General features: G+C 37.2%; 1 protein-coding gene across 3 annotated transcripts in view; it reads right to left on the bottom strand.

Moving 5' to 3' along the window:
- Positions 1–26,761, bottom strand: part of bcl2l13 (BCL2 like 13) — a 38,149-nt gene that overhangs the window by 9,620 nt on the left and 1,768 nt on the right. For 2 of the 3 annotated variants that reach the window (XM_062035851.1, XM_062035850.1), the window contains exons 2-6: positions 21,336–21,518; positions 13,029–13,100; positions 12,748–12,904; positions 9,173–9,245; positions 8,879–9,007 (exon numbers count right to left, since the gene is read on the bottom strand). In XM_062035851.1, the coding sequence (XP_061891835.1) occupies positions 8,879–9,007; positions 9,173–9,245; positions 12,748–12,904; positions 13,029–13,100; positions 21,336–21,465 (561 nt within the window). In that variant the 5' untranslated portion in view covers positions 21,466–21,518. The remainder of the gene's footprint in view (positions 1–8,878; positions 9,008–9,172; positions 9,246–12,747; positions 12,905–13,028; positions 13,101–21,335; positions 21,519–26,761) is intronic. The other variant, XM_062035852.1, reaches the window with a different exon arrangement.

Below are 26,761 nucleotides of genomic sequence, written 5' to 3'. Positions count from 1 at the left end.
CATACAGTACCTGTACACATATAGGGAGTAATCCTTTTTTTTCCTTTTCCGATTATTATTATTATTAATGCATTATCATTTATTTTTTGTTTATTTAATTGTTGTATTTCTAGATATTACTTTGTTGTTTTGTTTTTTTTGCTGTTACTTTCTTTTCGGGGGGTGGTGGGTGGTATGGTTGGGATATAAACAAAAAACATTTGGACATTTAGGGCAGACAACAGATATAAGATGTATGTGAATATGATGTAATGGATAGGAATGTCTGATGCTGGATGTCAATAAAAAAAAATGAAAAAAATAAATAAATAAATACGATACATCAAATGTAGGTTCAAGTTTGCTAAGCTATCTGACATTTTTTAAATAAATTATAAAGTAATTTAGTACAATATATCCAGTGTTTCCTTTACATTGAGCCGCCACAAATACATTTTGGACTTCCACAAATAGATTTGGCGCTACCAGTCCGAATGTTACATGGTATGTATTGTTATTATAAGAAGATGTAGCAAGAGGGATCCTTGTTGCCAACTTAGCGACTTTGTTGCTATATTCAACAAGTAGTCAGACATCTCAGGATATAAGGCAGGGGTGTCGTAGTAATTTTAGCTCAGGGGCCGCATGGAGGAAAATCTGTACACATGCGGGCCGGACTATTAAAATGGCATTAAAAATAAAAAACTAAAGACAACTTCAGATTGTTTTTGTTGTCTTACTTTGGCCAAAATAGAACAAACACATTCGGCGGCAGTAAAGTTTAGATCCATGAAGGAAAGAATGTGTTTTCTTTTGTATTATTTTTTTAATTAATTAAGTAACTTTTATGACAACCTTTTTCCAAAACACAATATAGAATGTGAGATATAACAGGATGATGCATACATTTATAATTTGTTTTCAAAACGGTTACAAAAAAGTGGGACCCCAAAAAGTTACTGTGGGACCCCATTTTTATGACTTGATAGGGTCCCTGGGACCCCATTTTGAAAATTCCCAGCGCCAACACTGAGTATTGGCGCGTGCAAAACAGCAGCAGGCGGCTGTGGCCTGCGGGCCGGTTCTAATACTAATCAAATATCCCGGGGGCCATAGATAATTTATTCGCGGGTCGGAACTGGCCCGCGGGTCTTGACTTTGACACTTAGGATATAAGGAGTGTAATGATAAATATATTCTGGATATTTTGCTACAGAGAGCCTTCAGTTTCATACAGATTTTTCATGCCGTACGTATTAAAAGTGAAAAACAGGGAGTGTTTTTTGCATCATGCCTTTATTCGGTAATCAAATACCGTACAAGCAGTCACGAAAGGCAAAGTATTCGCCGCAGGACGGGAGATCCAAACATGCAGGGCAACTATACAAGCCTTGACGGAGAGAGTGCATTAACACCGCCGTAAAAGTAGCATGCAGAACACCTCCACAAGCGTGCAGACTAGTCTTTGACCAGCACAGTCATCAATCAAACTCAATCTATTGTTAAATCAAACTTCATTTGTATAGCACTTTTCATTCATATAAAATACAGCAAAAAGTGCTTTACATTTAAAAACATTTTTTTTTAAAAACCAGTACATCCTGGCTCTCTCAATCAATCAGTTTTCTTATATAGCCCTTATTCACAAATGTCTCAAAGGGCTGCACAAACAACGACAGTCAGACCCCCAAAATCAATACGGCTTTAGAGCCAACCTGTATCCTGTATAATTGTGTTGCTTCTTTTCAGTTAATAACAAACTGTATTGTTGATTTAACAGTCAAAATCGATATAAATGATAAATGGGTTATACTTGTATAGCGCTTTTCTACCTTCAAGGTACTCAAAGCGCTTTGACAGTATTTCCACATTCACCCATTCACACACACATTCACACACTGATGGCGGGAGCTGCCATGCAAGGCGCTAACCAGCAGCCATCAGGAGCAAGGGTGAAGTGTCTTGCCCAAGGACACAACGGACGTGACTAGGATGGTAGAAGGTGGGGATTGAACCCCAGTAACCAGCAACCCTCCGATTGCTGGCACGGCCACTCTACCAACTTCGCCAGGCCGCCGATAGTCATGTCTTTAAGGTTTTCATGTTACAATTCTAGCAGGAATACAAATGAACTAAAGACTTGACCTCCCAGCATTGTTTCCCATATATTCATTTACTTGTGGCGGACTGCCACAGGTAAATTTAAGGCCGACACAATTAAAAAATAAACCTAAACCTAACACCTTATAGGTGATGTATGTGCTACTATTTCCCGCAATCATGTTCTACAAAACATCGGCTACATTTTTTTGTTTTAAAGTTAAGAGTTTGAAGTTTCAGCACGCACACACAGTGGCATGTGTGCTGCAGGAGCCTCATTAAAGAGTACAAAGTTAGCGGTCAGTAGTCATTACTACAGAGTTTGGTGAATATATGCCTGTAAGTAGAAATACACTTGCTGTTTTATGTCAGTTTTGTTCCGTTAAAATCTCATTTGATGAATGTTTGTACAAGTTTGCTCTGTCAATTTCCGTTCGCCTGTCTATAAGCTGGCACATTGTACGTTAGCATTCAGCTAGCGGCTTTAGAGCCAACCTTCATCCTGTATAATCGTATTGCTTTTTTTCAGTTTATAACACCCTCTATTGTTAATTCCTACATGTATGTGCACTTCATGTGGATATTAATGTACAACAGGGAAGGGATTCTTATGGCCCCATTCCTGGGTAGATCTCAAGTGAAAGGAAGGTGGGGGGTTAATGATTTGGCAAAGCAGCCTGCTGAAAATGATGGAAAATGCCGCTCTACATAAAAACAGACGCTGCGGTCAAAGTTGGAATTGCCTCACAACACATTAAGATATTCAACACTACTGCCGTCTGGTGGCTAAAGTGGATAGTGCACCCCCCAATTTGTCAGATTTCATGTGTCAGGTAAACCGCGAGAAATGGGGCTATATGAATTCCCTTCCGACTGTTCTTTCCTTTGTGTGCTGAGTTTTACACTAGCTTCGTAGTGAAGACTATCAATAAACAACCTCAAGTTTTTTTTCATCTCTGATTTTAAAGACTGTTTATATATGTGGCAAATAATCAAGGAGGGCAGAATGGTGTGTTCATAAACCAGGGCTGTACAAAGTGCAGCCTGTGTTATATAGTAGTAACAAAATGTGCAGCAACAACAGTGTAATAAAAGAAAAAAAGATATGTTAATACTAATTACTAAAAACACAGATTTGTTTTTAAATATGTATAATTTTTTTGTGCTTTTTAAAATGAAATATATGCATCACCAGTTTGTAGGCAATATTGGGAAACTTTGCCCAGACCTAATTGTTTTCATACGACGATCACTTGACTAAGGATGGGAATCGAAAACTGGTATAGGGTGTTTTGATTCCTGTGGACGTGAATGACCTCACCATGCACGGCGCTGACGCAGCACAGACGTCTCACAAGAAAGAATGACAACACAGTAACTTGAAATACTTGAAGTAAATATTTCATCTAATGGAGGAAATACTACCGATATGCACAAAAATTAGCCCACCAAAAATGTCATAACTTTAAATGAATGATGCATTTTTGATTCCCTCCGAGCCGGACGTGAATCTGCATCACTTTGACTTAGACAAACTTTATTGATCCACAAGGGAAATTATTCCACACAGTAGCTCAGTTACAAAGGGTGGAAAGAGTAAGGATGGAAATGATAATGCAGGTATAAAGTAGACTAAAAATGTACCATAAATATAAAATATATGTAATATTTACATATTATATATACAGTATATATACACGTATGTATGTATGTATTTACAGTATGTATACATGGCAACGTCAGTATGTCCTCAGCTGATAATGCAGATAATGCTGATAACAGAGGCGTTCTCAACAGCTGGAGACATTGTCTAGTAAAATTGTGTATGCTTCTTGAAAATGCAGATACTGTATGCTTGTCTTTCTGCAAACTATTGGTTAATGTTCATAGTTTCTGGTTGCAGAATCGCACAATGCACAGTACTGTTGGACTTGACCTGCTTGTATTTGTCACTGAAAGACTTAGTTTTACTTTTGAGCACTCAGGTCATATATTCTTTTTAAGAGGATAATTTTAATTTCTATTTGAAAAATTTTAAACGAGATGTATGTTGTTTTTAGTTCATTTCTATATAAGAATATTTATTTTGGTGTTGGATTATATACTATTTATAATCATTCATTCTATTATTATTATTTATTTTACCAAACAAATAATAATAATACAATTAGAGATAATAAGACCTTACTGTTGGGTTTGTACACTAATGTTACTTATTAACTAAACAAACGTAATGTTAATCAACCTATTTGTTCCCTTTTTTCCAAAATGAAAATTTATAAAACACAGAATCGTTAAACAGAATTGAAAAAGGAATCGGAATTGTACAAATTGCGTCAAATTAAATGGGCTGCTTGCAACACTTACAGATGCCTAGAGGCTGCCAACTTTCCAATGTATTTTACACAGTATATCCCGCCCCCTTACGGCTTCTCGTACATAATGACATAATTATGTACTTATGTACATGCATGCACATTGGCTTTAGGTGTTGTTAGGTAATATTAGTAATCTGGATAGCTAGCGTTAGCTGTCATTGAATGTACCAACTATTATAAACAACATCATCACTGCAAATTGTTAAGTCGCTTCTCTTGGACTGCTTTTGTATGTGTGCATGCCCTCCCTGCGCGTACGTGTTGACGAGACCAGGTGAGTGACCGCCGTAAACAACAATCATTTTATTTGGGCCAGTAAAACAAATTATGACATAAACTTTGTAATTGTGAAAAATATAGACAATTGTCAAACAAATGTGTTCTGTTTAACCTCTAATGGTAACATAAGCTGGTGGTGTTCTTGTTATATTTTTTGTTTGGAAAAATGTTACTGTGAGGAAGTTGCAAACAGCACTTTTACCCTTACTAATTTAGCATTTATTTTTATTTTTTATTACAAAACGAAACTACATTGATCTTTTTTTTTTTCTTCTAAAAGCAATAACATGATACATACTATCCAAAAGGGAGATAATAAAGGTACTGTATAATGGTTTTACTATTATTTGTACTATTGATTGACAGTTAATAATGTCAAAATGTTATTTAAAACATTGCCTGTATAGTTCAACGTGTTATAATGGTGACAGTTTAACCCTGGAACTGAGTCATTAAATTATAGTTTTGCTTATTCTAAAAATGTATCTAATGAATATATTTTTGAATCAGGTGTCTAACTTAAAACATTATACAAAAGCTACTAGTGGGCCATTCTAATCCCGAGTGATGAAGTTTCTAGGGGATTGCGTTATTTTTATGAGGCAGGCAGCCAGGCCCTGTGCTCTATTCCAGATTCGTGTCAATGCGATGGCATGGTGATGCACATATTTCACACTTGAGCTGGCACGTTGGAGCTTATGTAAGAAGGGAAAAACACGGTTCCACCGTGCAGGGCGCAGTGGAACGTGCACTGACACGATAGGAACCTGTATACTGACAACGCTTTTACCATTGCTGTCGTTTGCCAAAATATGCCGCTTCCAACCGCCTGAGTCTCACAGCATTACATTCGGGTGAAGTGTCATGTGAAATAGCTGCACACCAAACCAACAACAAAAATTAATAACAATATGAAGTACACTACCCTCTTCCTTTTTGTAGGCCATATTCTTGTCCCTGCACCCCAATGCGTGTCTTCCCCCCTTGTGCCCCCGGCTGTGCATTGTCTAGGAGGTTGACTAGTTTTGTTCCTGCCAAATGAAGTGTACACAGCATTCTAGGCGTAATAATCCGTATTGTATTGTCAAGTGACAAAACAAACCACTCATTACCGAGCATTAAATTTCAAAAAAGCCCCTGTACTTTGGACACTAGGTATAACGATATATATCTTATTTTTATGACTTAATGCAGAATACAGGTCTAAACTGTGTATTGTTTAGGAGACCGACTAATTTTGTTCCTGCCAAATGAAGTGTACACAACATTCTGGGCCTAATAATCTGTACTGTATTGTCAAGCAACAAAACAAACCACTCATTACTGGGCATTAAATATCATCAAACCGCCTGTATTTTGGACACCACGTATACGGATATAAAATATCATATTTTTAATGATTTAATGCATTATGTGGGGCTAAATTGTGCAGTGTATTGTTGTATTTGCTTACTAAAATGCTTAATGTGCAATATTGTTTGCCAAAAATCTAAACATTTTACAAAGGAATTTTCTTATCCACGGACAATGATATGCTGCACAAAATGGCAGTAATTCCTAAACATATTTTTGTTGGACCTTGTGAAATGAAGATGAGTCTGCACTATAAAAACTTGGTCATCGCCTGAAAACCTTCAAATTTATTTGTACAATGTCTACATTTTAAAAAAGCAATTAAAAAATGACAAATGCTACAAATAATATCAGATATTAAAGATCTATCAAGGTTTTTTGGGGGGTTTTCAACGCGCTGATTAAGACAGTTATGCAAACTACATCACAAAAAATAGATAAAGCATATCCTACCTGAGTGCAAAGTCTCTCTGAGCTGCACAAACGAAGCTCAAAAGAGTCGCAAACACAGAGCAGCGGAGAAAAGCCAGTTGAAAAGACACAGATTCAGCGTTGCTGCCAGACCAAACCCCCACCCCTCCCTTACTATTATCGTCAGTCTTTGCGCTGGCGGCCTCCTCCTTTCTCCTCATCCCTCCTTTCCTGATCCTGCCCCAGCATATCATCTGTTCATGCCCTGTGACATAACGCTGGGCAAGAAGGCAGCCCTGTTTGGAGCCAGCACACTGTGTTCATAATACATTGCATATAAAAAAAAACACGTAATGCGGACCAAAGCAGCGCTGCATGCGTCAGTATGACCTTGTCATAGATAAGGATTAGTGACGCAATATTTCAGTGACATCACTGGACTCACTATTATTATAATACAACTGTTAATCTAAAAAGAAAACCAAAATTGTCCAGGTTTTCTCGGCAGCTTTTTGAACTGTAGGATTTACATTTAAGTTCTTTGTCATTTGTACAATGAAATCTACATGACTCACCAAGATGGAAACAATTATAGAACAGAATGTTCTATTGCATTAGTAAACATGCCATTTGAACAACTAAAATTCACTTGCCAAAATTGATGAAAATATAAGAACAGGATTTGTAGGGTACAATGTAATTACAGGACATGACTTCTGTAGTGTCAATACCAAATCAGACCTTTGTAAAATTGGCTCACTGATGCCCTCTTCTGCTCATTGATAATTCTACAATATGCAGTCTATGAGGTATGTATAAAAATGTGTCTTAAATTTTGCAGATGTCCACAGGATTGCAATCTATTTGTGGGGACAGGGCAGAGAAGATACCAACGTCTAATTTGCATCTTTGGCCATGATCAGAATCGGAATAAGAATCACATTTATTGGCCAAGTATGTTTTACACAAAAGTAATTTGACTTGGTAGACTGCGCTCTCTTTGTTCAAAACAAGAAACAAGGAAAAACGCAACGCATGAGCATGGAAGTTTTATGGAATTTGTGGGAAACAAAAAGTGAGTTAAAAAACAATACAAGCAAAACACATTTGTTTAGACATTATTGCTGTCAAAAGTAATAATTTTACTCATTTGATTATTCACAAAAAATGGATCATAGTAATCACATATAGACACAAATTAATCAGGCAGTTTATTTTGAAGGCACATGCTACTTTATCTTAACTGCGGATGCTTACCTGAAAAGCAAAGCAGGTGGTTTTACAGTCAGTGATCAGGTCAATGCATAAATTAGTGCAAAAATGTTGCTTTAAAATAAACCCCAACTTTAGATTAAGCAAGGTTTGAGCAATAAAATGTCATGCAATTAAGTAAAACATGTTTGTACATGACATTCTGACTATTCAAAAGTATGTTTTTAACGTTCATTTAAATTATGAATTAACTGTGATTATTCAAAATTCAAAATGGTTATTCATTTGATTTTAAAAATAATTGTTTGACAGCACTATTAGAAATTCAAATTAACTTTCTACTGTCGCTCTTTTTATGTCACAAGCAAGACGGAAACGCCTGTGGTTGCTTTTAGATGAGGCACTGGCCTGCTGCTTATTGAAAAGAGTGATACAGTAAAACCTTGTTTATCATGCTTGATTGATTTGGGGCCTCGCTGTGGTAAATACATTTACGCATAGTAGGAATTAATTACAAAATTATTATTTCCATAGCTAGAACATAAAAAATATACTATAGTATTGTTTTTTTGTAGTTAATGTAGCCATTCTATACTTGAAATACCCAATTTAGACCAACATACAAAAAATATGCTCAAAACATAAATCCGCGACTAAATGAAGCCGCTAACTTCGAAGCGCAATGTGGTGAGGCATGACTGTACATGCTTTTATGTTAGAGTCTCAAAAAGTGTGTAATAAAATATAATCTAGAGGAGTTTGAATACTTACTAAATATAACGACAAAGTCGCTTAGTTGGCAACACTGATCTATCTTGCTAAGTCTTCTTATTCTCTGCCAGACCAGATGCATATGCGGTGTGTTTGAAAGCAAAGTTACAATGCCATTTACTGTTGGAACAACGAGCTGTATCCATTCCATTATAATGTGCAAGTGGCGCCAAATCTATTTGTGGCTGTCCAAATTCATTAGTGGCGGGCCACAATAAATAAATGAAGGTATGGGAAACACTGCATTTGACCTTTTGTTGTTCCAGCATGTGTCACTTCCTCACACTTTAACATTTCATCGTGTCTGCAATGCATTTGTATCAAGTTGCCATGCTGTTCTAAATCAAACAGCATTTATGGATGCTGCAGATGACAAAACAATAACGTGTACTCACATATCCCCCATGTTGGATGATGTATTCCCCGTGAGCCTCCTCCAGGAAGCGCACTCCAAGATGCAGCAGATTTACCAGGGACAGACCTTGGTTTTGTAAAGCCTGAAGCAACACCAAAGGCACCAGAACCTGGGATACATGCGGGAAATAATAAATCAGGAACAAGGATGGGGAAATAGGCAAGCACAAGAGAGGGATAAAGGAAGTTGTGAGGGATCAAGGGAGAAAGTAGAAAGGAGGGAGAGCATAACAGAATTAACTAAAAAAACACTCGTAGAGCGAAACGGAGCTCACTTTGCTCCACGCTCCTTGTGTGTGTGTTGACAGGTCCAGTGTTGCATCTCGGAATGTCTCGTACTCCAAAGATCTAAAACACATAAATGACAGGATGATGTAATAATGTAATCATTTAAACCTGGTGAGTACTCTCGCATCACGTAACTTGCGTAAGCGACGGCATCTTTCCCTCGTCCCCCTGCGTACCTTCCCGCAAGCCTTGCGTTGGCGGCGACGCAGACCGCAGAGTTGTGATTGGGAAGTTTTTGCAGAGGAGGGTTCCCAAGCCCATGAGAGCAGACTTTGTGTTTGAAATGCAATATGTATTATATGAAATAAAGCGACCGTTATTACACATGTGCATGAAAACGAATATTGTGTACTTATCTCGATCTAAAAAAATTACTGAATGTGTCGTTTTTCAGCCTGTTGTGTTGTTGCTGCATCCAGAAGAAAGTCAAAGTATGACACTCTTTTTAACTTTTATTGCCAAAACTCAACAACACATCATCATATACACATTAACACCAGCATGTCATTATAATAGTTATACAACAGTTTTGTTTATTTACAATTACATAGATCTCTCTTGTCCTGTATACCGAATAGCTTTGCAAATAATAATAGTCTGCCGTGACTACACAGTCCATCATCACGAAGGTATTTTCCTCTGGTTTATAAGTAAAACATCCATTAAAGTAAACATTTTTTTTCTGAAAGATTAGTTGTCGATGTCATGGTTGTCACCACTCTTTATAAGAAGGTGAATATCTAGTCAACGACAGCTGCGGTTCCTCCTTAAGGAGACACTGCTCCTTAGTGTCTTGGGAGAGAATTACAAGTCTGGCGCCACCCCCCACGGAAAAACTATAAATCAAACAGGACGCCGTCAGAGGGGACGCAAACTACCTGTTGGGAGGATATATTTCAACCTTTACTTTCTTTAGGTGAGATAGTGATCTCTTTAAATGCTCATTTTGCTTACGCTTTACTGATGTTTTACCAATCTGCACACATTATTATTGTACTGCAATAAAATTGTGCATTATCAAAAGGCAAAAACTAGTATTTTCTTGTGCACTGACTTTGACCGACTCATGTACAATAAAGAGGGACGGATTGTGAAGTAAGGGAGTATCTTTATATACTTAATAACATGAAAATCAGTTCACAACTGACTGATACAGTGGAACCTGTTTACATCGACACCCCTTGCTGACTAAAGTCGACATAAGCAGTTGCCGACATGACCAAAACTGAAACTAGCCATTGTGCAAGCAAATTCACTTGAAAAATGTAAATGTACTTCTTTAATTGCTGTTGTAGAATCCAGGTCAACACCACCATGATTTGATCTTTAAGCTTATTTTGCACTGCACTGCCCATTTTACTGCTGTGTACCTAGACAGTAGTTATGTTGCTGTTGAATGAGTCAATATGATACAGTGGAACCTGTTTAAGTCCACATTGCGTCAGACTCGCAATGACATAAACAGTTGCCAACCTAACCAAAATTGAAACTAGCCGTGCACATATTTGATAAGATTAAAAGTGTGTTTTTTTGTTACTGTGGTAGAATCCAGTTAAAGCAGCACTCAGTAACTTTTCAACCTTCATAAAATATTTGCCTAACTTTTGGGATGATACATCGCCTTACAACTGGTTGAATGACACCTCTGTCATGGCCTGAGGGGGTCTGTGTCACTCTCACTGGCACTGAGCAATTTTGAGGAGGGTGGCAGGAACCCTGCCACACAAAAAACTACAAATTTGGTGACTTGCTTTACGGCATATGTCACTCCCAACTTTCCCCATTCGTTGCAAAGACGGAAGTCGATTGCGAATGCCTACGTGCAGTTACTGCTATCATGGCAGAAGCTGCAAAATAACCAAAGAAACAAGAAGTTTTGTATGAGGAGACAAAAGAAAAAGAAAAAGTCAGGCTACCCGGATAAAAGGACAGTCAAGGATTCACATTGGCCCGGCTTTCACTCGCTTGCAAGCTTTCTTCCGGTGACTAACAATCTATACCTACTCAGTGGCCTAGTGGTTAGAGCAGGGGTAGGGAACCTATGGCTCTAGAGCCAGATGTGGCTCTTTTGATGACTACATCTGGCTCTGAGATAAATCTTAGCTGAAATTGCTTAACACGATAAGTAATGAATAATTCAGCTGGTAATCACAGTGTTAAAAATAACGTTCAAAATATAAAACATTCTCATGCATTTTAATCCATCCATCCGTTTCTACCGCACCTGTTCAAGAAGTCGCATTAATGGTAAGAAGTATTTTATTTATTATTGGTTAGCTTCAGAATAACAATGTTATTAAAAAGAATAAGAGACTTATTATACTCTAAAAATGTTGGTCTTACTTAAAAATGCACGCATCTAGTTGTATTCAGTGTTAAAAAATATTATATGGCTCTCACGGAAATACATTTTAAAATATTTGGCTTTCATGGCTCTCTCAGCCAAAAAGGTTCCCGACCCCTGGGTTAGAGTGTCCGCCTGGAGATTGGTAGGTTGTGAGTTCAAACCCTGGCCGAGTCCTACCAAAGACTATAAAAATGGGACCCATTACCTCCCTGCTTGGAACTCAGCATCAAGGGTTGGAATCGGGGGTTAAAACACCAAAAATGATTACCGGGCGCGGCCATCGCTGCTGCCAACTGCTCCCCTCACCTCCCATGGGGTGAATGAATTTCACCACACTTAGTGTGTGTGTGACAATCATTGGTATTTTAACTTTAACTACAAAAATCTAAAAATAAAATGTTTGTTGCAGTGGTGAGATCTAGGTCATTACTGCTGTGCTTTTACTTTCAAGTTAACTTTTAGACAGTACCAACCCTTCTGCCTCTTCTTTCAAGGTGTCTGAGCTGCCAAATTTCATGAGGCTTAGCAATAATGATGAAGCTAGCAACCTTACATCTACATAAACAAACCCAATTTTCATAGAAATGACCCTCTGGGGCAGAAGCCTCAAACTCAATTTACCTGGTGACCGCTAGAGGTAGAGTCAGGTTGAGGCTGGGAAAAACAAAATATTCCCTTCAGAATAACATTTTAAGCATGGGAGTACATTTGTTAACTGCAGCAAATTATAGAGACCCTGAGGTACGGTAGGCCTTAAGTTATTATTAATATAATATTGATTGCAAACATTTTATATTTTGACTGTTTAGTTCCCCAGGATAAGGTCAGAGACACTTCCGCTTGCTTTTAGGAAGATGCTGTTTGTGTTGCCCAATGTGTGTTTGTGTATTGTATGTCTAGTGGGATTTAAGATTGCCATGATATATTTTGATTAATTACATTTAACTATGAAGTTAAGTAGAGGGCCACAACATATGAGCCTGCTAGCTGCAAATGGCCAATGGGCTGCAAGTCTGCCTTTGAGTTTCAAATTGTATGTCGACAAAAGCAGTCGACATCAACTTAAGCAGGTCTTTTTTTAGTACTAAGAAGAAGATGGTGTACAAGGACGAGATGAGATGGTCGACTTGCAAGTTGCATGTAGTAAGAATGACTGAAGTTTAAATAGAATGAAAGAATGCATGCAGCCATCCTTCTTCCAAACAATAAACTGACCCTGATAGAAGTGTGTGTACGGCTGCTTTCAAGTGTGTGTCCAGCTCTCGGACCATGCGCTCTCCCAGCTCAGCGAGACAGTCTTCGATTGCCATGTCAGGGTTGGCTGGGCTGAACACCAGTGATGCGCGGCAGTCAAAACCCGTGCTGGAAAATGCTGCGTGGACACAAATAATGGAATCTTAGACAGATTTGAAAACATGAAGTATTGCTAAGCACGAAATGTGGAGTTGCCTTCGACTGAGTCCAACAAACTAAAAGTAGCTAGTTGAGCTACTTACAAGCAGCAACTTCCTCTTCTAGTCGTTTCAGCTCTCCTTCTACCTGCTCTTTAACTATTCTTGTGGGTTCTCCTGAAATGACATTTCAAAACACGCAGCATATTTAGTTAGATAGAAGAGAATTATGGGCTTTAAAAGTAATAGAAGACAACAATGTTTTAATTATAGCCTGGGTGTTTACTGTATTTCCTAAAATGCAAAGATAACACACTGGATCCTAATTGGAGAAAGGCTATTTATGAGGAAAGTTGCACGAGAACTCCGGTTACCAGATTCATAATCTTTTTTTCAGCGGCGGTCATAGTTGAAAGTCCGGCAACTTTCTGATCTACTCTTCCTCTATATCAGGGGTGTCAAACTCATTTTAGATCGGGGGCCACATGGAGGAAAATCTACTCCCAAGTGGGCCGGACTGGTAAAATCACGGCACGATAACTTAAAAATAAAGACAACTTCAGATTGTTTCCTTTTCTTTTTTAAATAGAACAAGCACATTCTGAAAATGTACAAATCATAATGTTGTTGGTTTTTTTTTTACACTTACATGTTGTGGTTAACAGTATTCTATCTTTATTTGTCATTATTTATACTTTCTGAATAAATTATGTGATAATATTCATCAGTCAAATCATTGGTGTTGATTTTCAATCTATCAAGATAAAAAAAATAATATCAAAATCATGTTATTCATGTATTTTGATCATTTTCCTGGACTGGTGCACTCACATCATGTGGTTACTTCTTTTTTTTTTTTACATATGTAGCATCATCCCCAATGATACAAAGAATTGCTATTGCGACATCTAGTGGACACATTTAGAACGGCGGTTTCTTTCATTCCAAAATTTCGGCTCATTTTTATATTTAGCAAACTTATCCCGCGGGCCGGATAAAACCTGTTCGGGGGCCTGATCCGGCCCCCGGGCCGTACGTTTGACACCCCTGCTCTATATTGTGTTTCTTTTAGTTGCCACGGGCTGCTGATTTTTTACGCACTATTAGCCATAAGTAGTTTGAAAAACATCTAAAATGTTCTTCCATGCTTTATTTGGAAAAATGTGCATCTGAATCGTCTGTCAACATTGGCTACAATTGACCCTGGAACGAAATTGGCTCTCTGCAAAAGTAAGGAAATAAATAAGTTTCAGAAGAAAAGGTATTTCCAGTTAATAATTAAGACAGTAATGTCTAACCTTACACCGTGTGCGTGTTCGAATCTCCGTTCGGACTTCTCTGTGGAGTTTGCATGATCTCCCTATGCATGTGTGGGGGATTCTCCATGTACTCAGGCTTCCTCCCACATTCCAAACATCTGCTTGTTAGGTTCATTGGAGACTCTAAATTGTCCATAGGTATAAATATGAGTGTCAATAGTTGTCTGTCTATATGTGCCCTGCAAGTGGCTGGCATCCAGTCTAGAGTGTTCCCCACCTCTCGTCCATAGTCAGCTGTGATTGGTTCCATCTTAAACCCGTGACCCTAATGAGGATAAGCAGCATAGAAAATGGATGGATGTACAAATTTGTTCTGCTAATATACGTTAGCCTGGCAATGAGCTAGTACATTGTACGTTGATATTAAGCTGGCTGCATTTGGCCAAACTTCATCCTGAATAATTTTACTCCTGCAAACTCCCTCGGATCCTCCTCTTCCATCCATCTTGCTGTGCCATCAACCCGCCTCTTCACCATGGGGAGTAGAGCTTTCAGTCACTCTGCTCCCAAACTCTGGAACTCTCTACCATCTGCAATATTAACTGCCTTCATACATTCGAATTCAGACTCAAATTCCACCTGTTCAAAATTGTATACTCACTGTAACTCCCTTAGTCTACACTGTCCTTATTTGTTTGTTACGTGCTGATTTTATCCTTGTTTTGATATCATTATCTTTATTTTATTGTATTATCAATTATTTTATCTGTATATAGTAAAGCGTCCTTGGTTTTTTTGAAAGGTATTTATCAAATAAAAGTATTATTAGTATTGCTTTTTTTCCCCAATTTGTAGCCAACTGTATTATTAATTTAATGTGATTCCTACATGTATGTGCACTTAATGTGTATATTAATGTACCTTACTTTGTGTGCTTGGTTTTACAGTGACTTCATGGACTGTTTACACATTTGTCAAACTGAATTCCTACATTCAAGGAGGGTAGGCTATAGTGCAGCATGTGTTAAATTGAATTAAATTGAAGAAGAGAGCAAAACGATACAACATAAGAAAAAATTATAATAAATAAATAATTATAATCGATTTATTTTTTAATATACACTATGTTTATAATTTTGTTTAGCCTTTTTAAAGAAAACATATGCATCATTGATGGTTATGTAAATTATATGACAACATATTGGCCACGCCCCTACCGCCACAAGTGTATTAAAGTTAAAGTTAAAGTACCAATGATTGTCACACACACACACTAGGTGTGGTGAAATTTGTCCTCTGCATTTGACCCATCCCCTCCTTCACCCCCTGGGAGGTGAGGGGAGCAGTGAGCAGCAGCGGTGGCCACGCCCGGGAATCATTTTTGGTGATTTAACCCCCAATTCCAACCCTTGATGCTGAGTGCCAAACGGGGAGGTAATGGGTCCCATTTTTCATAGTCTTTGGTATGACTCGGCTGGGGTTTGAACTCACAACCTACTGATCTTAGGGCGGACACTCTAACCACTAGGCCACTGAGTAGGTTGTATTGGCAATTTGGGGGCCACAATTCTGCCCTCCTTGGAGTTTATTTAAATAAGGTTTTTTACAGCCACATATGTGAATGGCGGTGTTTTTTTGGCCCGGCAATAGTTATTTGCGACCACGGCAGTTATATTTGTAATTGTAGACCAAACAACACTCAACAGAGGCATTACTTAAAGCATTTATGATATTTTAAACTTTATAGCATTAAAACAAAATAATTATAAATACTAAAACTTTTTTATTTTAAAAAATGTATAGCATGAAAAAAAAAAATCTTATTAAATAAGTTAAAATGTTAAAAAAAACTTTATAGCATGAACATAAAATATCCTGATCCGTTAAACAGCTTTGAAAAAGCAAAATATAGCCTCTTTATGACAGCGACTGCTGTACATGCATGAAATTCACAACCAAATACTTTGGTTTGAACCCAATAAGAGTGCTTAACTTTTCATTTCCTGCTAAATTCTTTTGAGTGCATGTTGCTTACTGATAATTTGCAGCCATGCAATGTTTTGATGTGGGAACAATAAGAGGCCTTTCCTATTCCTCCGGAGTGCGACATTCCTTTTACACACTCATGATGCTTGACGTGCATCATGTGACAGTTACAGACGTGTACAAATACAATGTATGGATTGGATATGCTGTGCAATAAGGGAGGTGGTGGGGGTGTCTCTTGTCAAGTATGGCATTGTTGCACAAAATTGCAAAAATCAAGACTACTTTTGTGCTTTTTTGTGTAGCATTGTATTAAAGGTAAACGGTCTTTAGTTTCACAAGACTGTTTACTATGCATTCATTGCCACAAATATATTGGACTGCCATGAGTGGAATTAACCAAAACATCACTTACAATGCAAACAAAAACAACAAAAAGTTATTAATGCAAACTTATGACTGTGCAACAAGGACGTCCTAATAAACACCTACGCATGGACATACACGCAAAATGATATTGATATCTACACTCTGTAAGGCACGCTAGGTAACCGGCAGTACTCTTTTACAAAAGGGTAAACTATACTGTAGTTAGAGAGCAATCAGACCCCTCTAGATTTTTCCAAAAGGCTACTTGCAACACATTTTGTGACTTCTTGTCCTATTGGCAAAGAGCATCAGGTCCTGCTTTGGGCCACTCCCCCATCTAAAATCTTGTTTGTGACAAAAAAAAAGACAAAAAAGCGACAGAAGCACATTTGTATTTCTAACCATATCTATTTCGCACTTCATGTTTTTTGATGACATAATGTACTACTCCTGCCACAAATACATTGCAGTCCTGTGGGAAACACAGCATAGCAGATGTTCCCTCTCGATGTGTTGCTGCACAAAACAAGTTGATATTGCGTGCACACATGTCAAGCTCACGCCCTGAGTGAAATATTTGCAAGATTACTTCTCCACAGCCGAGGGCATGATGAATCACGTAAAGTACACACGACTGACGGTGGCGGTGAGCGCAATCTTTTCAATTCGGAATGTAAAACTTCAGTCTGGAAAGGTCAAGCAAGCATTTGATGAGGAGTGGAATGAGTGGTCATTTATTCAACTTCTGCTTGTTTTACACAGGCCCAGTGCATTTCTATGGAACTTTGTTGTGGACAAGCAGCCCGCAGACATTTTGGACATTTTTTAACGGCTAAAAGTGCCCCTTTCCCATTCTGTGGCCCTCGAGCTCAGGGATGAATGGCCGTAGAATCACTGTTGTTTTTTTGCTGTTGGCTTGGTGCTGTTTCAGCATTCAATCAGGCAGCTAGAAGGCCAGCTATTCTGCTTTGGTCCATGTATGTGTGAGTAATCCTACTGTGATTGCACATGACAAGCTGTCAGAAATTGGACCAGGTCATGCGTAAAGCAAGAGACCAGACAATCGTTTACACCCCACTCCATACAGACGCATGACAAACGGAGACAGGAAATATACAACATTTCTTCCTCTTTCTCTTCACTTGCACTCCTTCTGCTTTTAATCCAAAATCTCTTTCTGCCCGTTTAATCTATTGCAACATCCCAAACATATATGGATCCCTAAACCCTTTAAATATTGCTGCACCTACAGTATTTTATTGTACTTTAGGCAGGCACATGGTTTAATTCATTTTTATTATGCTGTGGGATTTATAATAAATTCATATATGTTTGTCGAAGTTATACCAATATGTAATGCAGTTTACAAAGTTTGTGTCACATTGGGGAACCACACTTCTAATATAATGTCATAATAACAATAATTTAATAGCACAACTTTGAGGCTAAGAGTCTTGGGAGAGCCTCAAGTTTTTAAGACATGTTATTGCACCTTAAATAAAAAATGTTATTTACTAAACAATATATCCATATTTACAGTTTTCTCAGAAAAATTAAAAAGCAGCTTCTGAGGTAGATCTAACTTTATAAAAATATATAATAATTTATTGCTCATCTTAACAACACAAGTGCAGCTCAATGAATGAGAATATTGTTCACATTTTGATTTATTTCAGGTGCCTCACTTATCTAAAAACTGAATTTGGTATTTTTATCAGCAATAAAATGTAATTAAAATTAGGGCTGCAACAATTAATCGATTAGAAAAAAGCTTTGGCGTATTTTATGTTGCTTTGATTAATCACTTGAGTGTAGCTAATAAAAATGTATAAAGTCCGGACCGCATGGAGTGGCTGGAACTTTAAATATGTGGACATAGTTTCCGCATGACCGCTGAAATAGAGCGCTTATGAAAGTGATGGTGTCAGGACGCCATAATCTGTGTGGTGGCAAACAGCGGAGAAGGTTTTTTTTGTTTATTAATGAATAAATGCACACATGCTAAAATTGCATTGTCAATGTTGATGATGTGCATTTACGGTATTTAAAAAAATAAAAAAAGACGGTTATGGCAAGCAGAATTTTATTTTGTTTACTTCAACTATTTTCCTTAAAAAAATGCATTGAGACCATTTTAACCAATTACTCAATTAATCGAAAAGACTATAAGATTACGCATGCATGTTCGAAATAAACTCAAACTCAACTCAACTCTATTAGCAAAATAATCAATAGCTACAGTTGTACTTCAATTCGTCAAGCAACAACCATGATATGCTTTGTGTTCAAAAGTACAATGTTTCAAAATAATTAAAAAAAGAAATAATATATCTTAGGGCTGTCAAAGTTAACGCGTTAACTATAAGTTCCTTTACCGGCGCAAATTTTTTGGACGCGTGATCAACTTGCACGCGTAATTTTTTACCCTCAGGTAAGGTGTTGCTGCATTTCTGTTTTTAAATTACAATTTAGTGCATAGATAACATTGAATGTATATTGTTAATGTAACTGCATGGTTTAGTAAGATTGGATAAAAGTGCAGCACAAAGGAAAGACAGTCAGCAGGAAGTCTAGTGTTAATTCTTTATATTCTTTAATCTTGTCACGTTGTTTAAACATATCAAAAACACCTTCCAAAACCAATCACACACTTCCGGCTTCGCAATAATAGCGCTACAGATCACATCCAGTCTAACTACACTAACAAAATGAATGTCTTACATTACGATAATGCTATAGTGCGAACATGTTTACAAGGAAAAAAGCAAACTGCAATAGAATCGATCCCCATACGTTATTAAAAAAACTAAGCATTACCATATCCGTGATTGCAGAATTTCTGATGTGTGTCAAACTACTTTGCAAGTGGACCTAATGTTGTGGCCAAAATATTCAAATAGATATTTCTTGCTCTTGATGTGAAAAGAGTATATCTGATCATTTTTAATTTTCGGAATCACGGTTTTTCCTGCGTTCAAAATTGCGTGGCGGCCGCCTCCAGCTAAATTTGTGCCGCCCCTTGCCAGAGCGATTACGCTACCACAGGGGTCACCAACGCGGTGCACGCGGGCACCAGGTAGCCCGTAAGGACCAGATGAGTAGCCCGCTAGCCTGTTCTGAAAATAGCTCAAATAGCAGCACTTACCAGTAAGCTGCCTCTATTTTTTAAATTGTATTTATTTACTACCAAGCTGGTCTCGCTTTGCTCGACATTTTTAATTCTAAGAGAGACAAAACTCAAATAGAATTTGAAAATCCAAGAAAATATTTTAAAGACTTGGTCTTCACTAACTGACAAAGAAACAGATAACAGATTTGGTGTCCAGTTCAAAGTGTGACATGATTTATTAAAAAATTTGAGAGTTTACTTTTGTATTTTACATGAGTTATTTGTACAAACATGGTGCAAAGTAATTCATGATTTGTTAAAAAATGTTAGTGGCTAGCTAGTTAAAATGGGATATTGTGATTTCACAAGACTGTCTTAGAAGTGATCATTTGAAAATTTTCGATTTGAAAAATGTGCACTTAGAGAAAATATAAAAATAAAGTGTTGCATATTGATATTTATCTGTTTCTATATATATTTATTGTGAGAAATCATTAAGATCATCAGTGTTTCCACAAAAATATCATTAATTATTAATAATAACAGAGTTAAAGGTAAATTGAGCAATTTGTCTATTTCTGGCAATTTATTTAAGTGTGTATCAAACTGGTGGCCCTTCGCATTAATCAGTACCCAAGAAGTAGCTCTTGGTTTCAAAAAGGCTGGTGACCCCTGCGCTACCACATAGCGAAGGACATACACTATTTGATTCCCTATTATGCAGCTCATTTTTATTTGACACATATTGAAATATCTTGTGTGATATCATGCACAAAAGTGCACTTTATTTGTTTTAAACTATTGTAGTGGCGTTCTGTACAAAAAGTGCACTTTAATTTAGTGTTGTTTTGATATGTCATCTTAGTGACATCATGCACAAAAGTGCACTAATAGCTTGTTTTAAAATGTCTCTGACAATCTTGCACTTTCTGTTTTGGAAATGACATGAATGATTGTGCCACTGCTTAATAACTGTTTAATAAATACAGTTTTGGTAAATTGACTTAGTGGTGGTTTCCCTCTCTGCATGAAAGTTTAAAATTAGCATATATTAATGCAGTATGAACAAGAATGTTTTAATGTAGACACATACAATCATCATACTGGTGTGATTATATGCATCAAGTGTTAATTCTAGGCTAAGAAAAAATATCGAGATATATGTCGTGTGTCGTGACATGGCCTAAAAATATCGAGATATTAATAAAAGGCCATATCGCCCAGCCCTAAACTACATATAGTATGGATTCACTAGACACATGGAAATACTTTAATTTCTTAATCATTTGAGTTTTGATCACAGCTATAAAAAAACTCAAATTAGTATCACTTAAAATGACAAAACTTGTCAAAAAGTTCAATAATGTAAACTACCGGTTCAGGCTTTAATCAAAAAATTAACTACAAAATACAGCCTGAGTCTTTAATTGGTCTCTTTGTCTTAATGAACTCAAATTCATTTTGCACCGTATTCCAGATGTATTACGATGTGCCTGCTAAATTTATTGCACCTATTATTAATGACAAATTACCACAAAATATCACAAAAAGACAACTGTCTGAAATTACACAATTGAATGTCGCCAGCCATATAAAAAGTAGCTCACCTCTCCTTTTACTCTGTAAAAGTAGCTCTGATAGTGATGAAATAAACTACAGTAGTGTACACTGAATTATGTTTCCTCCCACCTTCAGCTGATTGTGGTCTACCACCAGGAAGCCGTCCCAGGTAGCTGAGCACAATGTACTTGGTCTCATAATGGAAATCCTCAGGCACAGTGGCAGGTGTAGGAAGAGGGGTGGAGCCTGAGGTAGCCATTGATCAGAGACGTGTCACACTCGTAGGCACATATGATCTTACAGTCACTCCACCTGATGATGGGAAGAGCCAGAGGAGGATGAACAGTAGAGTTAGTGCCATCTGTCCCGAATAGAAGCCCCCATTAACATTATATGAACTGAAATTGATGATGTTCATAAAAGTGTTACATGCTTGAATGGTTTTATTTGCTTCAGATATGCTTAACAAACTGGATGTATCTCAATATGTACTTAGACTTAGACTTAGACAAACTTTATTGATCCACAAGGGAAATTGTTCTTTATACTTACACTTAAGTTAGGGCTGTGTAAAGTAAAATTGATTATCTTTTTACTTTGCTTTTTAACGGACTGCAAATCAATGCTGCCATTTTATTCAAGGACAGTCGTCGACATGACTGTAGTAATAATTATTATCAGGCTCGTGCAAAATTCCTAATTTTTACTGACAAGAATAAAAGCATTTAATTTTATGTAATATACTTCTCTTATTATGGAAAATTGTGGAAGACTTCATTAACCAGAATGCTTTACTTAATTTTTTAATACCTTACAGAACTTTATAAATATTCAAAATGGAGAAAAAATAAATTGTAGTGTTTGTAAATTTAGGGTGTCACGATACCAAAAGTTCAATAGTCGATATTGATACCGCTGATACGGTGTATGATTTCCACAATTCTCAATACTCATCTGATACCACGATGAACATTTAAAAAACTGAACCATGTACTTGTATAGTCACTACTTTATTCAAAACTGTTTCAAGTGTAAGATCACTGTGCTTCAACATAGTTTTGCAGAGAGTTTAGCTGACAAGAGCTTACTATACCTTCCAAAAAGAATAGCACTGTCCTATAGCCTCCTAGTGTATAAAAAAAATTGTCAACTATATTACATTCTAAAAAAATAACAACGGTGTGGAGCCTTCAAGTATATAAAATAGTGTCCTTAAGATTCTTTCAATATGGTGGTGGCGTGAAATCATCATTTAATGTGTATAGCAATAGGCTATTAAAAAGGCTAAAACATATTTAAAGACAAATATTTGTGTTTTTATTCATTTAGTATCAACATTTCAGCCTTTTCTTATTAGGTTATGCATTTTTGCCTTCCTGGTGAAATAAGCAGTGGTGTTCAAAGTGTTGACAAAAACTGAAGAGTGTCTCCAAGCTGTGTTTTCATAGCATTTCTAGAAGTAATAAAGATTAGGTTGCAAGCTTCTGGAGGTTTTTTTACACACTGTGGTCATGCACACTCCTTGGGCTTGTGGTGGCGGATTTCTGCTCTCACTTGGATGGCAAATACTTTTATGACTGCTTGTATTTGATTACTGAAAAAATGCATGACGCAAGATACACCTCTTTTTCACTTGTATTGTATACCTCTACTGGCTAAATATAGCGACAAAGTGCATCACTGATGATTTCTGCTACGCATTATTCTCTGGCAAACCAAACGGGTATGAGGTGTGCTGTGAAGCAGAGTAACACCGTGACTTACAATCATGCTACATTGCCACAGTTCCATTATCAGTCGTTTATACGCGAGGGCGAACGAGAAGTGCAAAATTTGCATTTGTGACAGGCTTCCTTCCACGAGTAAATACATGGAAACACTTGCTCATTTTAGACTTTCTTTGGTGCTGACTTACTGCTCATTCGCCAAATTGACGCCGCTCGCTGAGGAAAAACTGTTCGGTACGGATGATCCTGAAAAAGTACACTACCGTTCAAAAGTTCGGGGTCACATTGAAATGTCCTTATTTTTTAAGGAAAAGCACTGTACTTTTCAATGAAGATAACTTTAAACTAGTCCTAACTTTAAAGAAATACACTCTATACATTGCTAATGTGGTAAATGACTATTCTAGCTGCAAATGTCCGGTTTTTGGTGCAATATCTACATAGGTGTATAGAGGCCCATTTCCAGCAACTATCACTCCAGTGTTCTAATGGTACAATGTGTTTGCTCATTGGCTCAGAAGGCTAATTGATGATTAGAAAACCCTTGTGCAATCATGTTCACACATCTGAAAACAGTTTAGCTCGTTACAGAAGCTACAAAACTGACCTTCCTTTGAGCAGATTGAGTTTCTGGAGCATCACATTTGTGGGGTCAATTAAACGCTCAAAATGGCCAGAAAAAGAGAACTTTCATCTGAAACTCGACAGTCTATTCTTGTTCTTAGAAAAGAAGGCTATTCCACAAAATTGTTTGGGTGACCCCCAAACTTTTGAACGGTAGTGTAGGTATCTGTTTATTTTTTGTATGTCGGTATCAAAATATTGATACTTTTGACAACCATATTGTAAACTATTTGTAGTATTTAAGCCAAACTCTTTCTGTTACCTGACAGTCTATTTAGAAATTCCACTTCCTGTAATTCCAAATCAACAATCTGTTAACTTAGAAATTAGTTTAAGTTGTTGTAGATGATATCGCTCATCTTATTGTATTAATATATTTTGATAATCAGGTGATTGTATTCAGAATGCTGGTTCCAGCAGCTCTTCGTGGTCTCTACACATAAATAAATCAATATGATCAGGGGCCGTACTTATCAAGCTTCTTAGAATTACTCCTAAGAAGTCTGCTAAGAGTTGACTTAAGAGTAAATACATTCTTCGCTGAAAGCTGCACTTAAAAGTTAGTTATCAAGCGTCTTACTCACACTTTCAGCGAAGTGTAGGACTGAATCTTAAGTGTCACACTCAGAGCTGAATTACGACATTACTATGTGCCGTAAATGGAATTTTAGGTGACGTCATTTCTGTGTCCATAGAAATGACCAATCACGGAAGGGAATCCGTTGTCTAAGAATAAAGAAATATCTTGGAAATATTTAAGTGGACAATGGGAGTGTATATTTTGACCATAAACTACAAAATAATACAAAACAAACTAGTCCCCGCCGGCACTCACGCTACCGCTCCCTCTCTTGTATGGCCCACACACTCACTGACGTCACTCACCTCACGGCCACACACATACGCTACTGTCATAACATTTTCTTTCCAATTCATTAATTAGGCAACTAATTTGAAACTGGTGTGGGTGGCTCTATATATACTAGCCCACTGCAGACACATGCGGAAATCAACAAGGAATCGAAAAGTATTAAATCTGTGACAAAAATAATATCCGCTCTGTCTAAACGATACCGTTTGATCAGCTGCTCGTCATTAAAAAAAAAAAAAAACATTGTTCCGTTCCCTGAACGTTCGCGCACGTCTCTCTCGCCTCAGTGCCATCCCCTGCTGGCAACTCCTAACCACTTAAGACACCTCTGAAGGTCTCTTAAATATCGTGGAGAGTAGGAGTGATTCTTAGACTTAAGAACGTTGATAAAAAGCTTTTATTCTTAAGTTTGAGAGTAGGACTAAATTTCGCAAATTCTCAGGACTTAAGTGTAAAATGGCACTATAAGAAGCTTGATAAGTACGGCCTCAGGTTCTTAGTAGGGAAGCACGATTAATCTACATTGAATCCACATCGAGCTTTTAATTAATTCGATACATAACTGCAAGCCTCGCGTTTGTTGGTGTCTCGCTTCAAACAGGGAGAAAGACGTCTCACTTTGTGTATCGCTTTCAGCACCTGAGCGTGTTTGTTTACCAGTATAATTAACAGAACGAAGTGAGCAATTCACAATCTTTGTTTCGGTGGGCGGAGAGCGGGGCTCCAGCTTTACACACAGGAAGCACAGACAGCTTTGCAACTCGCCAGTGTGAAGTTCTGCAAAGTAACAGAAATTACGACGGAAAAAATATGATTACAACACCAAATGTTCCATTTTGGTAATATTTCAGATTCAAATTGGATGGGCAAAATGAGCCCATCAACACTGACGCCAAATAAGCGAGAATGCAGTGATCATTGTGATAGCAATAAACAAAAAGATGATGTCCGATCTCGATATTCCAACTGTGAAAAAAAAAGCATTTTAAAATGTTTAATATTTATTCAAGTTAAATTTTTGCTTACAAAATTGAATGTCCATTTTATTTTTTTTGTTTGTTTATTTATTTAGGATAAGTAAAATGTATTTATCTTCCAATTACAGTATGATGGTGAACAATTATACAGTAATATGAAATACGTTTATATCATTTTAAATGGTTGCTTGCAATATTATTATATATTATAATTACACTAAATTACAAACATTGTATACCGTATTTTCCGGACCATAAGGCGCACTTAAAATAATTTTTTTCCCCTCAAAAGTCGACAATGGGCCTTATAACCCTGTGCTCCTAATGGTTGAAACTATTTCATTTGGTACATGGTGTAATGACAAATGTGACCAGTAGGCTGCACTATGATGGCAATATGTCTCGAGTAAACAACACCAACATTTTAAATGTTCCATTGAAAGTATAGAACATTACACACGGCGCTCAAAAATCTATCAAAACACATTTCCGGTGTTTTTTCCGGATGAGGAGATGCTGCTTCGTTATTGATTTAAGTAAAGTCTGAATGTCATTAAAACAGTTAGCTCCATCTTTTGACACTTCTTCCACTCCTGTCCTTGCACGCTACACCGCTACAACAAAGATGATGGAGAGAAGATGCTGTCGAAGGTGAGCCACGTAAATAAGACCGCCCACAAAACGGTGTATCCGGAATTGACTGTCAGAAAGCGGCTTGAAGTTGGTCTGTAAAACATAATCTATGCAACATTTACACGAAATAAACACGATTGGATGTTATGTAGACCACAAGAAAGTGTTTTCAACTTAGAAAAAAATTATAATAATATGACTGCTTTAATGCGCCCTATAATCCGGTGCGCCTAATATATGAAAAAAGATAAAAAATAGACCATTTATCGGCAGTGCGCCTAATAACCCGGTGCGCCCTATGGTCCGGAAAATACTGTAGTTTTTATCAGTGATTTATTCAGTTTAAGAGCCAAGATCTATGTCTGTCTGCGTACAACGACATATTTTTTAAAGTAAATTATTGCATAATATTCTAATGTGTGGCACCTTAAAACAAGATTATGTTGATTGACAATCTCAAAATAAAATGTCTTCTCTCACTTATTTTCCCAGTTTTATGCATTTTTAAGTACAAAGTATTAAAATCACAAATCGGAGAGGAAAATCGCAATTAATTTGTTTTCTTTGTGCAGCTCTAGTTCTTAGGGATAATTAAATTCAGAGGTGTACGTGAACCTGCTTAGTGGCCTAGTGGACCTGCTCAGTGGCCTAGTGGTTAGAGCAGTGGTTCTTAACCTGGGTTTGATCGAACCCTAGGGGTTCGGTGAGTCGGGCTCAGGGGTT

The sequence above is a fragment of the Entelurus aequoreus genome, linkage group LG24, assembly GCF_033978785.1.
Source record: "Entelurus aequoreus isolate RoL-2023_Sb linkage group LG24, RoL_Eaeq_v1.1, whole genome shotgun sequence".
NCBI classification, from domain to species: Eukaryota; Metazoa; Chordata; class Actinopteri; order Syngnathiformes; family Syngnathidae; genus Entelurus; species Entelurus aequoreus.
This window is presented reverse-complemented; position numbering and strand designations above follow the sequence as displayed.